This window comes from Myotis myotis, unplaced genomic scaffold (genome assembly GCF_014108235.1).
Source record: "Myotis myotis isolate mMyoMyo1 unplaced genomic scaffold, mMyoMyo1.p scaffold_m19_p_1, whole genome shotgun sequence".
NCBI classification, from domain to species: domain Eukaryota; kingdom Metazoa; phylum Chordata; class Mammalia; order Chiroptera; family Vespertilionidae; genus Myotis; species Myotis myotis.
In genome coordinates, this window is record NW_023416313.1 from 71,753,653 (window position 1) to 71,767,884 (window position 14,232).

A 14,232-nucleotide genomic window follows, 5' to 3' on the forward strand; every position below is an offset into this window, starting at 1 on the left:
GATTTTTCATCAGAAAGGATAACATTCCCAGATTTGCTCAGTAGAGGGCCCAGCACAGCAATTGCACCAGGATGCAAATGGAAGAAGCAGAGAGACATGAAATTTCTACCTGTGCAAAAAGGAAAGTGCCATGTGGGAAATCCAGGAATGGAGAGGAGGGAAAGGAAAAAAAAAAAAAAAAAGAGGGAACAAGGCTGAAGGGGAAAGTTATGGGGAGAAAAGAAAGATGAGACAGCTGCCTAAGAAATGGGATTTGGGAGTGGAGTTTGGGGATGGGGCAGTATGTTTCAAGGGGATTTTGATGTAGTGTTTCAAATTACGTATGGACAATATAACCCCTTCCTCCATCACCCATTTAATTTACATTGTTTGTTTCATATCTCCAGAATCAGATGTGTGCGTGAGTTTGGGGTTTTAAATGCCCAAATAGAAAAGTGGACCCATTTTTTTGAGGTTACACAGGATAAAAATACCCCAAAAGGCAGGATGGGCAGGGTGTCAGACCACCAAGCATTCCACGGCCACAGAAAGGAGGCGCTGGTGCACTTAAGTTTGTATACTTCCTGGCAAGAAATTAAGGTAGTACCTATTAAATGGCTTCTGTTTTTCTTACTGAAGAAGAGATGGGAGAAGGTTATCCGCTGAGAAATATCATAAAGACCCTTCTCCAACCAATAGCAAGGGGGCTGATAACTTTCCAATTTCATCATCACACGTTGTAGACTATAACTGGCATTCCTTCCGAATGTAGAACCACACCAGACCTGTTCTAAGGATGATCACACTCCATCTCATCACTTGTATCTCACAACCAGCCAAAAGTATAGATGGATTTGACCCACACTGAAGAAAACCTAATCTTAGACTTAAGAACTATTTTTACTTATTGATTGATTCATTCTTAAGAATACAAGTCACTGAGCCTTGAATTAGGTTTGTTCTGCCCCAGTCAATTTTGCAGCTTACCCACCGACAGACTCCAAGTTTTTCTAAGACACACAAAATATATAAGACAACTACACTTTTTAGTTAAGGATGCTTTTCTTCTAGTAAGTATATACTAAGTCTCTCAGTTTTCCTTTCATGGCATTTTTATTGTTTTTAAACAGAAGCACACACTCCAATGGATCCAAAGTTGTTTATTTTCTAAAATATCCCTAAATCCCTCTAGCATGTCAAACTCACGGCCAACAGGCCACATGCAGCCCACACGAATATTTTTGCTTCCCAGCCAATATAACAGTATGTAGGAAACATTTTTAAAAAATTTAGTAACTTAATTTTTACAATATCCTGTTATACATAATGATTAATAACGAACTACAACGTTCACTAATGACTGATTACTATAATCGTGTTGCATTCATTTCCCTTAGGCGCCTTACACGAAGGAGCACCATTTCTCTCACTAATACCAGCAGCAAATACTTTAGCAGCCGATTGACATGTCACTAGTTTTGCACTGACTTGTTTGGTGAGCTCAACAGGAAATATTTCACTTTCAGAGAACAAGAAAAATAGGTTTATTTGCATGACACTTATTAATTTGTGCAGTTATTGTCTGATAAGTTAATGTTCAAGGAAAGTATTAATTTTTATTAAAATGTTCTATTATTTTATGTTAATGATTACTCATTTATTTCAGCCCTTTGTATTCAGCATGTCTCTATCAAAATAAACCTACGTTTCTATGAAAATTGAAGCTTTTGCTTTTTTGTGGCCCACAACAACTTAACCCTTGTTTATTTGGCCCATGTTAGCCTTTGAGTTTGACGTGCTTGCTCTACTGGTTTGACTCAGCATCGGCCTGCGGACTGAATGGTCCCAGGTTCGATTCTGGTCAAGGGCACATGCCTGGGTTTGCGTCTCGTTCCCCAGTGGGGGGTGTTCAGGAGGCAGCCAATCAATGATTCTCTTTCATCATTGATGTTTTTATCTCTCTCTCCCTCTTTGAAATCAATAAAAATATATTTTAAAAAACACATAAAATAAAATATCCCTAAATCTTTGACAGCTACATGACCTTTAGATCCCTATCACAGCATTCTCTTATTTTAAGAAAGAATAATAGATCACATTTACAAGTACTTACTCTGAGCTAGGCTTTCAACATGTATTATCTTATTTAAGCATCACAACATTGCTATAAGGTAAATCTATTATCATCAATAAATAGATGAGAAAACTGAGGCAGAAAGAAGTTAAGTAACTTGCCCAAGAGCTTGGATGTGAACCAAGACAGTCAGAAACTAAAGACTATACACAGCCTCACAGTTATGCCAATCTCACCCAAATAATTCCCCAAAACTATGTCTCAGTGGTGCTCAGGATTTTGACACTGGGGAGGGGGTTTATTACATAGGGGAACAGTTGTTTTAATGATATCAAGCTATGCTAGGCATCGAACATGTCATTAGGCAGAGTTTCTCTCTCTCCCTTCCTCTTTCTCTAAAAATCAATAAACTATTCTTTTAAAAAAAAAGTTTGCTGATCCTTACTCTAGAATATTTCCCCAAAAAGGTCATTCTAATCTTTTTTTAATACCTATGACAAAAACCTCTGCCTCACAAAATAGGCTTTCCTTTTTTGCTAGCCGTGACTATTATAGTCATTCATTACACTGATTTGAAATTCACTTTTAATTTCCACCAAACTAAAGATTTAAGGTCTGCCCTCTAGGCACCTCCTACCAACCAGTAACCATCAAGGTCAAGCCGATTCCTTTGCTGCTTCCATCACTTCTTCTGCAGTGGAGAATGAGCAGCCTGTAAGGGCCTCTGGACAGAGGGTGCAATCCCCAAAGAGCTGGCAAAATCCCATGTCTTCTAGCATGGACAGTTCTAAAGTCGGCACTCCTCTAGAGCTCATCCTGTTAACTCCCTTCAGTGCCACTAAATGAAAAAAACTAAGGCTGTGGAATTAAAAACTCAGTATGAAGAGCCACCAGCCTATTGTGTTGTCATCTGACTCACTATGCCAACATACTTTGCCCTCTCATCTTCTTCCAAAAAGGGTTCAACCCTTTCTTCCAGAAGCCACGGAGAATTTAAGTAGTTTAGGTTCACAAAGCACATTTAGAGTCTTCAAAAATCAATAATTTTCCTGGTATTATCTGTTTACTTGCTAATTTTTAAGTATATAAAATCATATTTCCTGCCTTAGCTGGTTTTGCTCAGTGGATAGGGTGCCGGCCTGCGGAATGAAGGGTCCTGGGTTCGATTCTAGACAAGGGCACATGCCCGGGATGTGGGCTTGATCCCCAGTAGGGGGTGTGCAGGAAGCAGCTGGTCAATGATTCTTTCTCATCATTGATGTTTCTATCTCTCTCTCCCTCTCCCTTCCTCCTTGAAATCAATAAAAATATTTGTTTAAAAATTATTTTTAAAAAATCGTATTTCCTAGTTAAAGAGAGAGCCCTAATAAATGAAGACCCATTTCCAGAACAGAGCTTCCTATCTGGTCTCTCTTAAAGAATACCCCCAGCCCTCCTGAAGTGGAATACAAGGTCATTTCAGAAAATGGGAAAAGTACTAGGAGTGGAGAGAGGAAAAAAAGAAAGACTCTTAAATGGCATCTGGGGGTTAAGAACTGGCAGAGAAATGGAAGAACATTCAGGTCAGCCTGGGATGGATCTGCAAACACTGGTAGATTGCTTATGTAAGATAAAAAGAAGGCGCTTCATCTCATTGGGGCAAAAAGCTATTCAGAGACAGCTGCCTTGATTAGCTTCGCCCTGCAGAGCTGCTCACAGCTCCTCCTCTTGCCTGCTCTCTTCTTGCTTCTTTAACGATGATGAAAAGCCTAGTGAAAAGGTAGTCCTGCACATTGGAAGGAACAGTAACAACAGCAGCTGAAATGACCAAGCCACACAATGTTTAAACTCACACGGAGGAGATTTTCCTGTGCTCCTGCTGGAATTAGAGCACAGACTTCAGCAGCTGCTTTTCAAAGAGCTAACAGCTTGCATTAGCCAGAAAAGCAGGTCCACAGAAAAGCTGTTTCCCCTTCTTTACTGAGCAGTCAAGATCTCCTTGCCTACTCAGCAGGACGAAATCCTCAAAGATGAAATCCACCAGGCAAAACAGATACAAAACAAAATCCTCCCCGGAAAAAAAACAAAGATAAATTGGTAAATTCCAGAGGGGAAAAAACCTATTTATGTAACAAGGCAGCTAATCAGAGGAGAGATTATTCAAGCAACCTACCTACCCATAAAGGTATTTTCAAAGGTGAATAGTGTCATTTTTATGAGTAAAGTAATTCAATGATGAATGAAAAAGTGATTCAAAGTGAATGCAAGAAAGAAAAATGAGTGCATCAAACAAGGCACTAAGCAAGACAGGCAAATCTTTGCTCTTTTGTGGTGTTATATTCTCCATAGTAAACTGTAAGCAACAGGCAGCACTGACCTTCAATACAGGTTTCTATTGTGCGGCCAGGGTAGAGCTGAGAGCTAGGCTCACTCCTTCAACTCAAGGCTAAGTCCTGGAGAAGGTAGGAGGGGGTGCTTTAGGCTGAGGCAGGAGGTCAATTTGAAGGGGGTGGGGAAGGCAGGGACTGTGAGATGCTCAAGCGCAGCTCAAAGATCCTCAGCTGAAGAGGAGGATTCAATCCTGAAAACATTTCTATACTATATTTTCTGACTGTGGTAACAAAAGATTAAACAATGTAGCATTTCATCAGAACATCTACAATAATGAAAATGTAATATGCTAATTAGACTGAATGACCTTCCAGAAGACCACGCTATGACACCCACTGGCAACAGGCCAGCCAAGGCGGGTGCGATGTGATTGGTCAGGGCCTGGCCATCGCCCCATGATTGCTCCACAGAGGGAGGCCCAGGCCACCAACCGGGCTGCAGCAGGTGGGCAGGGCCTCCCTCTGCAAGGGAAGCCTGGGTCCCGGGAGCCAGAGGGAAGCCAGTGCCAGCAGCCGGGGGAAGGAAGGCCTACTCTTACACAAATTTCGTGCATCGGGCCTCTAGTATCTACACTAATAAAAGAGAAACATGCAAATTGGTATCACTCCGCTACACCCACCAACCAATCAGAGCAACTATGCAAATTAACCCAACAAAGATGGAGGTTAATTTGCATACACAGGCACAGGAGCGAAGACTGAAGACTCTGGCTGGAGTGAAGACTGAAGACTGAAGAGGCTTGGCTGCAGGGGAGAAGCCTAGCCTCGAGGCTTGGCTTCTCCGCTGCGACCGGACCAAAAGCCTGGGTCCCAGGTGCCAGAGGAAAACCGGTGCCAGCAGCCAGGGGAAAAAAGGCCTATTGCGCGAATCTTCGTGCAACGGGCTTCTAGTCCTATCTAATAAAAAAGAAACATGGTAATTGGCGTATGACCGCTACCCTTCCCATTGGCTAATCAGGGCAATATGCAAATTAACTGTCAGCCAAGATGGCGGCCGGCAGCCAGGCAGCTTGAAACTAACATGAGGCTTGCTTGCTTCAGTGACGGAGGACTCCAACGTTCCCCGCCTGCCACTGCCAGCCTCTGAGCTGCAACTCTAAGCAACTATGTAACAAATATAGAAGCTAAACAAAACCCCAGAAACCTGCTTTAGTCTGCCGGGCTTCAGCCAGCAGGATCGCAACATTGTAAGCAAAGGCCAGAAACCTACTTTCAGCAGCAGAGGCCTAAGAGCTGGAGCCAAGCCTCAAAGCTAAAGCTGGCCCAGAAAAAAAAAAGAAAAAAAGGAGCAGTTGGGAGCTTCAGTCACCCCCAGCCTGAAAACAGCCCTCAGCCCCTCACCCAGACTGGCCAGGCACCCCAGTGGGGACCTCCACCCTGAAGGATGTGTGACCAGCTGCAAACAGCCATCATCCCCTCACCCAGGCTGGCCAGGCACCCCAGTGGGGACCCCCACCCTGAAGGATGTGTGACCAGCTGCAAACAGCCATCATCCCCTCACCCAGGCTGGCCAGGCACCCCAGTGGGGACCCCCACCCTGATCCAGGACACCCTTCAGGGCAAACCAACCGGCCCCCACCCGTGCACCAGGCCTCTACCCTATACAGTAAAAGGGTAATATGCCTCCCAGCACCGGGATCAGCGGAGCCGCGAGGCCTCCCGGCACCGGGATCAGCATGACAGGGGGCAGCGCCCAAACCCCCTGATCACCCTGCGGCTCTGTGTGTGACAGGGGGCGGGGCCACAACCTCCCTATCCACCCTGCTCTGTTTGTGACAGGGGAAGGCTCCCCAACCCCCGATCAGCCCTGCTCTGTGCCTGATAGGGGGGAGCTCCCCAACCCCCTGATCGCCCTGCGGCTCTGTGTGTGACAGGGTGCGGCGCCCGAACCCCCTGATCGGCCCTGCTCTGTGTGTGACAGGGTGCGGCGCGCCCCCCCCCCCCCCCACAGGCCCTGCTCTGTGTGTGACGGGGTAGAGCCACAACCTCCCCATCGGCCCTGCCCTGAATGTGAGAGTGGCGGTGCCCCAACCCCCTGATTGGCCCTGCTCTGTGCGTGACAGGGGGTGGCGCCGCAACCTCCCCATCGACCCTGCCTTGAGTGTGACAGGGAACGGTGCCCCAACCCCCCAATCGGCCCTGCCCTGAGCGTGACTGAGGGTGGCATCACAACCTCCCGATCGCCCTGCTCTGTGCATGACAGGGGGCGGCACCCCAACTCCCCAATCGGCCCTGCTCTGAGCCCGACCAGGGGCTGCACCTAGGGATTGGGCCTGCCCTCTGTCACCCGGGAGCAGGCCTAAGCCAGCAGGTCATTATCTCCCGAGGGGTCCCAGACTGCGAGAGAGCACAGGCCAGGCTGAGGGACCCCCTTCCCCCCCGAGTGCACAAATTTTTAATATAATAAACAGCTCTAGTCCTATATAATAAACAGCTAATATGCAAATTGTCCCCACGGGCAGGAGTTTGACCAACCAGGAGTTAGACATGCACTGACCCCCAGGGGGCGGCACAGAACGTGGCGGGCATCGGCAATGCAGTGCTGGCAGTAAACAGCAGTGGAGGCGCTGCCAGCCCCAATGGGCCCCGATGAGAACGGAGCAGGTTAGTGGGTGGTGCCAGGCCAAGCTGGGTGCAAACAAGGGCCCTGATCACCCTGCTGGTCGCCCCATAGAAGGTGACCAGTGGTGGCGATGGGGGAGCAGGGCCAGTGAGCGGGCAGCACCAGGCCAAGGAGGGTGTGAGCAGGGGCCCCGATCATCCCGCCCATCGCCCCACAGATCAGCCCTGATCACCGGCCAGGCCTAGGGACCCTATCCGTACATGAATTTCATGCACCAGGTCTCTTGTTTCTTATATACTAGAGGCCCAGTGCACAAAATTTGTGGATGGCGGGGAGGGTATGTCCTTCAGCCCAGCCTTCACCCTCTCCAATCTGGGACCCCCTCGAGGGATGTCCAACTGCCCATTTAGGGATGTCCAACTGCCCGGTGTGGGATCAGGCCTAAATGGGCAGTCAGACATCCCTCTCACAATTCAGGACTGCTGGCTCCCAACCACTTGCCTGCCTGCCTGCCTGATCAGCCCCTAAACATTCCCCTTCCAACCTGATCAACACCTAACTGCTCCCCTACTGGCCTGGTCCCCCCAACTGTCCTCCCCCTGCTGGCCTAGTCCCCCCTAACTGCCCTCCCCTGCAGGCCTGGTCCCCCCCAACTACCCTCCCCCTGCTGTCCTGGTCACTCCCAACTGCCCTCCCCTGCAGGCCTGATCTTCCCCAACTGTCCTCCCCTGCTGGCCATCTTGTGGTGGCCATCTTTGACCACATGGGGGTGGACATCTTGTGCATTGGACTGATGGTCAATTTGCATATTACTCTTTTATTAGATAGGATTTGGACTGAATATGTTTATGTAACCTTACGAAAAACCCATAGAACTAGGCAATCATCATTCCTTCCTGATAAATTTTAGGGCCTAATGCAAACAATTTACATTAGATTACAAGTATGAAAGACCTAGCATAAAGAAAATAATCAGCCCTAACCGGTTTGGCTCAGTGGATAGAGCGTCGGCCTGTGGACTTAAAGGTCCCAGGTTCGATTCCAGTCAAGGGCATATACCTTGGTTGTGGGCACATCCCCAGTAGGGGGTGTGCAGGAGGCAGCTGATCGATGTTTCTCTGTCATCGATGTTTCTAACTCTCTATCCCTCTCCCTTCCTCTCTGAAAAAAATCAATAAAAATATATATTTTTTAAAAAGAAAATGATCAATAAATGAATCTCTCTCTTTCTCTCTCTCATACACATGCCACTTTCACCACCTTCACTACCACCACTACCACTATACACAGGGCCTGCATTTCTGGCCAGATTATTTGCTTGTAAATGTCCAAATCTCTAGAACTGGGGCATCACCCCCCCCCCTCACACCAGTTGTCTTCTCCCCTCTCCCCTCCCACCACACCTTGGAAACTCAAGTCCAGCCCAGACTTTCCTGTCCCTTCCCCAGCAGCTGGGTTTCCATACGTGGTAAAAAGCATCTGAGCTTCCCTTTTCAATGCCCAGGGTCAATCTTTCACTGTTTACAATACTGAAAATATAGGTGCTCTAAAACAGCTACTGCTATTTAAAACCTGATTAGAATATTTCAGGGCTAAGGATGAATCATTCAAATAAATAGTTTCTAATGAGGTCCTAAAAAAAAGTCACATCAATGAATCAATAGTTCTTAATACCTAGAAAAGTGACAAGAGCTAAGAGATAATGGAAGTAATTCTTGTTTTCCTTTGAACTCAGTATTTTTTTTTTCAAATACAAATGTGTTTTCATTATTTAAAACATTAAGAAGCTGAGCTTAAGGCAAAATCAAACAAATGACCACAGGCTATTGAAAAGTGCTAAAGTTCAGTAATGACTTTATAAGGACTAAGAATGCAGAAAAGGTACACACACATAGAAAGAAAATTAATTCACAGGAATTTCAAGTTAATTTTTTAAAAGTCTAATGTTGTTTTCCTGTCATACTATACACAATTATGTTGGGAAATTATGGTTAGCCATTTGATCCTCAGGGGTAAATTCACTAATTTTAAATTTAAATAGAACATCTGAAAAAGCAAAAATGTTATCTCTTTCTAGCCTCACCAGGGAGAAAGCATAAAATATCAGAGTCAAATTAGTTTAGCCCTCCAGATTGAGATGGCTGAAATTACTAGATAGGTTAGTTTGTTTTAGCTACTTTCCCCTTACTATGGAAACAATATAAACTCAATATGGAAATTTAGAAAACACAACTGAAGAAACCATCAACAAAACAACAAGAAAGCCCACTGCATGGGAGAACATATTTGCCAATGTTATCACCAATAAGGGCTTAATTTCCAACATTTATAGGGAACTCATACAACTTAACAAAAAGAAGATAAACAATCCAATCAAAAAATGGGAAAAGGACCTAAATAGACACCTTTCAAAAGAGGACACTCAGAAAGCCAAGAGACACATGAAAACATGCTCAAAGTCACTAATCATCTGAGAGATGCAAATCAAAACAACAATGAGGTACCATCTCACACCTGTCAGACTGGCTATCATCAACAAATCAACAAATGACAAGTGCTGGAGAGGATGTGGAGAAAAAGGAACACTCGTGCACTGCTGGTGGGAATGCAGACTGGTGCAGCCACTATGGAAGACAGTATGGAGTTTCCTCAAAAAACTAAAAATGGAATTCCCATTTGACCCAGTGATCCCACTTCTAGGAATATATCCCAAGAAACCAGAAACACCAGTCAGAAAGGATATATGCACCCCTATGTTCATAGCAGCACAATTCACCATAGCTAAGATCTGGAAACAGCCTAAGTGCCCATCAGTAGATGAATGGATTAGAAAACTGTGGTACATCTACACGATGGAACACTATGCTGCTCTAAAAAGGAAGGAACTCTTACCATTTGCAACGGCATGGATGGAACTGGAGAGCATTATGCTAAGTGAAATAAGCCAGTCAATGAAGGAAAAATACCACATGATCTCACTCATTCATGGATAATAAAGACCATCATAAACTTATGAACAAAAATAGATACAGAGGCAGAGCTGCCTCGAACAAACTGTCAAACTACAGCGGGAAGACCGGGGAGGGTTGGGGGGGCAGGAGGGGTGGGTAAGAGATCAACCGAAGGACTTGTATGCATGCATATAAGCATAACCAATGGACATAAGACACTGGGGGTAGGGGAGGCTAGGGGACTGTCTAGGGCGGGGGGGAAAAGGAGACATATGTAATACACTTTGTAATACTTTAAGCAAAAAAAAAAAATAAATAAAAGAAAACACAACTGAGCAGAATAAAATACAAACTATCTATAGCATTAATACCCAGAGATTGCTACGGTGTACATTAGTTTGACCAATCTCATTTCACACTAAATTTTAAAAACTAATATATTTTATTTTAAATAAAAATTAGATGTTTCTATTTTTATTATGAATTTATTTTTTTATTTTTAGTAACTCTCACAATGCCTGCTTCAAAGTATGCGTCAAATAAATACATAAAAGTATCCAGCATATATGAGCTTATTCTCTTTATTATTTTCAACTTTAAAAAATTTCTATTGAGAAGCATGTACAGACTGTTGAACCTCAGAGGGAAGGTAGGGGAGGGTGGGTGGGAAGAGATCAACCAATGAACTTGTATGCATATATGCATAACCCATGGGCACAGACAATGCGGTGGTGAGGGCCTGGAGGGTGAGGGGAGGGGGAAGCAGGCTGGAAGAGGTTAATGGGGGAAAAGGAGGACCTATGTAATACTTTCAACAATAAAGATATTTGTAATTAAAAAATTAAAAATTTTCTATTGATTTCAGTGATGAACAAAAAATCGGAAAAATTCCTAGGGAAGTTCCCCTCCTAATGCTTTCATAAAGTTATGCTTCAATTTTCTTAATTGAAATCTATAAAATTAATCAGAAATATAAGAATCACTACTTAATATGCACAGGGCACATCTTTTGAACAGGAACCATATTTTTCTCTATATTAAGTACAAAATAAACTGCAGTCATAAAACATTAAAAATACAGTTGCTATGGGAAACTTGTTATACAAATTTAATTAAATTTTAAACATCATTTAAATTAATTGATTTTATCCTAATAAAATTCACTGAGTCACTAATGACTAATAAACTGAACTCTAATGACTCATATTCAGGAAGAAATGTTTAGCTTCATATTTTAAAATGTTAATTAAACTAAAGTAATGTTATTCAAATGTTTTTAGGTATTGGGGTCTCTGGAGTTCAGTGCTTTCTGCTAACCATCTCAAACGCTGATTAAGCTTCAAAACTATTAAATAAATACCTTTTTGCAAAATCAGACCCCTTCTTAAACGAGACCTTATTATACACAGGGTGGGACAAAAGTGGTTTACAGTTGTTAGTATGGAAAATAATACAATAATTTATAAATAATAATACAAGAATAACTGTTTTGAGTACTCACAACTGTAAACCTCCTTTGCCCCACCCTGTAAACAGAAAAACTGTGGGTAGGGATGGGGAAGAATGAACTATTATTTGAATTTAGTAGCATGACTCAGTTCAGGTTACACCTCTGAAGAATAGTTTGAGAAGCACTGGAGAGCTAAAACAGCCACATTTATAGGTGCAAGTTAAATAAGATCTTTGAATACCTTTTTAACATTAAAAAATACCAGCACCACCAAATGACCTCCTCAAACATCAACTATTTCTGCCTTTAGAAAACACAGATTTGGTTCCACTGAACACCAGGTTCGATTGAATAGCAATCTAGAGTCCCCAGCTCCTAAAAATAGTGGGACTCCTGTACTGACACACCACATTCTTGCTTACTGACATCATCCAGTTAGGCCTGCACAGAACTAACGGAGCATCAAGCATTGTCAGCTACCACTGAAGATCCACCTTCATTCACCCTGATTCCCCCAACTTCTCAAATCCTCACTGATCTCTGATTTTCTGAACCACGGGGGCTCCCTTCCCAGAAGACCATTACACAAGCTGTTAGGTTTGGTAATCGCGTGTATCTCCCCACTCTGCCCAATCCACATGCGAGAATGAGATTCTTTCTTTCCTGTGCCAAACAAACAAGCACGGTGCTGGGCAAAGAACTCAACAAATATTTGACCAGCTCCTAACTGACCCCTGACATCTGTGAGATTTCTGAGCTTTTATTCAATGCTTCTTTCTTGTGAATAGCTCCTTCAATGGAATAAGTAGTACACTGTGCCTTACAAAACTTACATGCCTTCCAGTTTATTTTTAACTCTTAACAAGGCAGGTGTGTCATGGTCTTCAGAGGAGAAAATGTGCAGTGACAGGAAGTCAGCCTGACACCTTCAGCAAACCAAGACCTCAGGACAGTGGCGTTCTGAAAGGGACCACAGAGGAGGCGGGAAGGAGCACAAACCATCAGGCCCACTTCTTTTAGGAAAGAACACTTCGCTCAGGAAAACTAGAGCTAATCACACTTTCACTCCTTCTATCTTCCTTTCTTTTCAAAATGTGTTAAAAGGCAGCCACCTGCCTACCTGCCTGCTTTCTATTGTAAATTTTTATGACAAATCCCAGTTTGTACATATTTTTCACTTTTTAAAATTGAATGTCTCACAAAATTTTTAAAAATAAGTCTTCAAAAAGTAAATCTATATATTCAAATTGCAAACCCAATACTTGCAACACAAAAGAGGCTCAGAAAAGTAAAGCAAGAAGTCACATCTCTTAGCTTACCGTATTTAGGGGAAAACGTGAAGTAGTTCAGATGACAAATATTATAGGCTTTAATACTGACATCTTTCCAGATGCCCTGGGTCGGAAAGGAAGGCCCCCAGTCCCAACTAAAGGAACACTGCTCCTGTAATTTCATGGGGAAAAAAGGAGATAAATTCTGATTACCATGAAACTTTAAACATTTTAAACATTAAAAAAACCAAAAAAACCTTTCCTTTTAAAATATTATAAAAAAGGTAAAAAAATATTATAAAAGTAAAAATGTTTGCTAGAGCTGCCATAACAAAATAGCATAGATTGGATGGCTTAAACAACAGAAATTTATTTTCTTACTAGAGGCCCAGTGAGCAAATTCATGCATGGGTGGGGTCTGGCTGGCCCGGCCCCAATTGGGCCCAATCAGGGCCGGGCTGGCTGAGGGTAGGGACCACAGGCTATTGGCCAGCGGGCCCCACCCTGGTGGGGGGGCCAATCTGGGGTGGGGCTGGCCAGGGGGAGGGGCTTCGGGCCCATCAGGGGGGCAAGGCTGGCTGGGGGAAAGGGGCTGCAGGAGGTGGGCAGGCCAGTCCCACACCCTATTGAGATGTTTACAGCCCTGGTCCACAGCTCAACTGTAACCCCATGAGTTACCTTGGGTCACAGACACCCAGCTAAGCCACACATTCCTGACAAAAACTGTGACAATAAATGCTACTTTAAGCTGATAACTTCTGGCATTATTGATTACATAGAAATAGATAACTAATATATCAACTAGTTAAATTTTGCAGAAATGTTCTAAGAACATAAAACTTAATTATGTACATTTGGTCTCCAAAAACATATTACATTGAGGCAACAGAAGAGTTGCTTTTTAGACTTCTCAAAAATATCTCTTAACTTACCATTGTATTTAAATGGAATAACTGTAGAGAATATTATATTCAAATGTAATAACTACAGAGAATATTGTATTTAATTAGAATAACTATAAAGAATGAGGAAACACATTGGAAGATTACAATATTTATAAATAGGTATAAGAAACTCTAGCTAGACTTGCCAACCCCTATTTTCCACTAGTATGAATTCAGAAATACTTGTTTCTGAACTCACAGCCCAAAAACAATCAGTTCACTGGCACAGGTGGCCACTCTTATCCAGCCTGGCTAGCTGTCTCTCCCTTCAGACACATTTCCATTTCCATTTTAATTACAAAGGGTCAAATTCAAAAGCAGGAGATGGTTCCCTTAAAATAAATCCCTTTTCAAGCCCAATTTTTCTAATTTATACTTCTTTTTACTAATTATTATTTCTTTTTATTATTGTTGTTATTGATAATATTACAGATATCTCCCATTTTCCCTCCCTTTACCACCTCTTCCCAGCCCCTCCAGGTCTTCACTACCCTGTTGCCATGCATATAAGTATATAAGGTCTTTGGTTTATCTCTTCTTGTCCCCCAAATCCCACATCGAGGTATGTCAGTCCGTCCCTTGCTTCAGGTAGTATTTTGTTGGTCAATTCATTTTGTTCACCAGATTCCAC

General features: G+C 43.2%; 1 protein-coding gene across 2 annotated transcripts in view; it reads right to left on the reverse strand.

Annotated features, from left to right (window-relative positions):
- The window catches only part of MANBA (mannosidase beta), a 105,848-nt gene that overhangs the window by 64,877 nt on the left and 26,739 nt on the right, over positions 1-14,232 (reverse strand). For both annotated transcript variants that reach the window (XM_036340974.1, XM_036340964.1), the window contains exon 5: positions 12,706-12,829. In XM_036340974.1, coding sequence (XP_036196867.1) covers positions 12,706-12,829 — 124 coding nt within the window. The remainder of the gene's footprint in view (positions 1-12,705; positions 12,830-14,232) is intronic.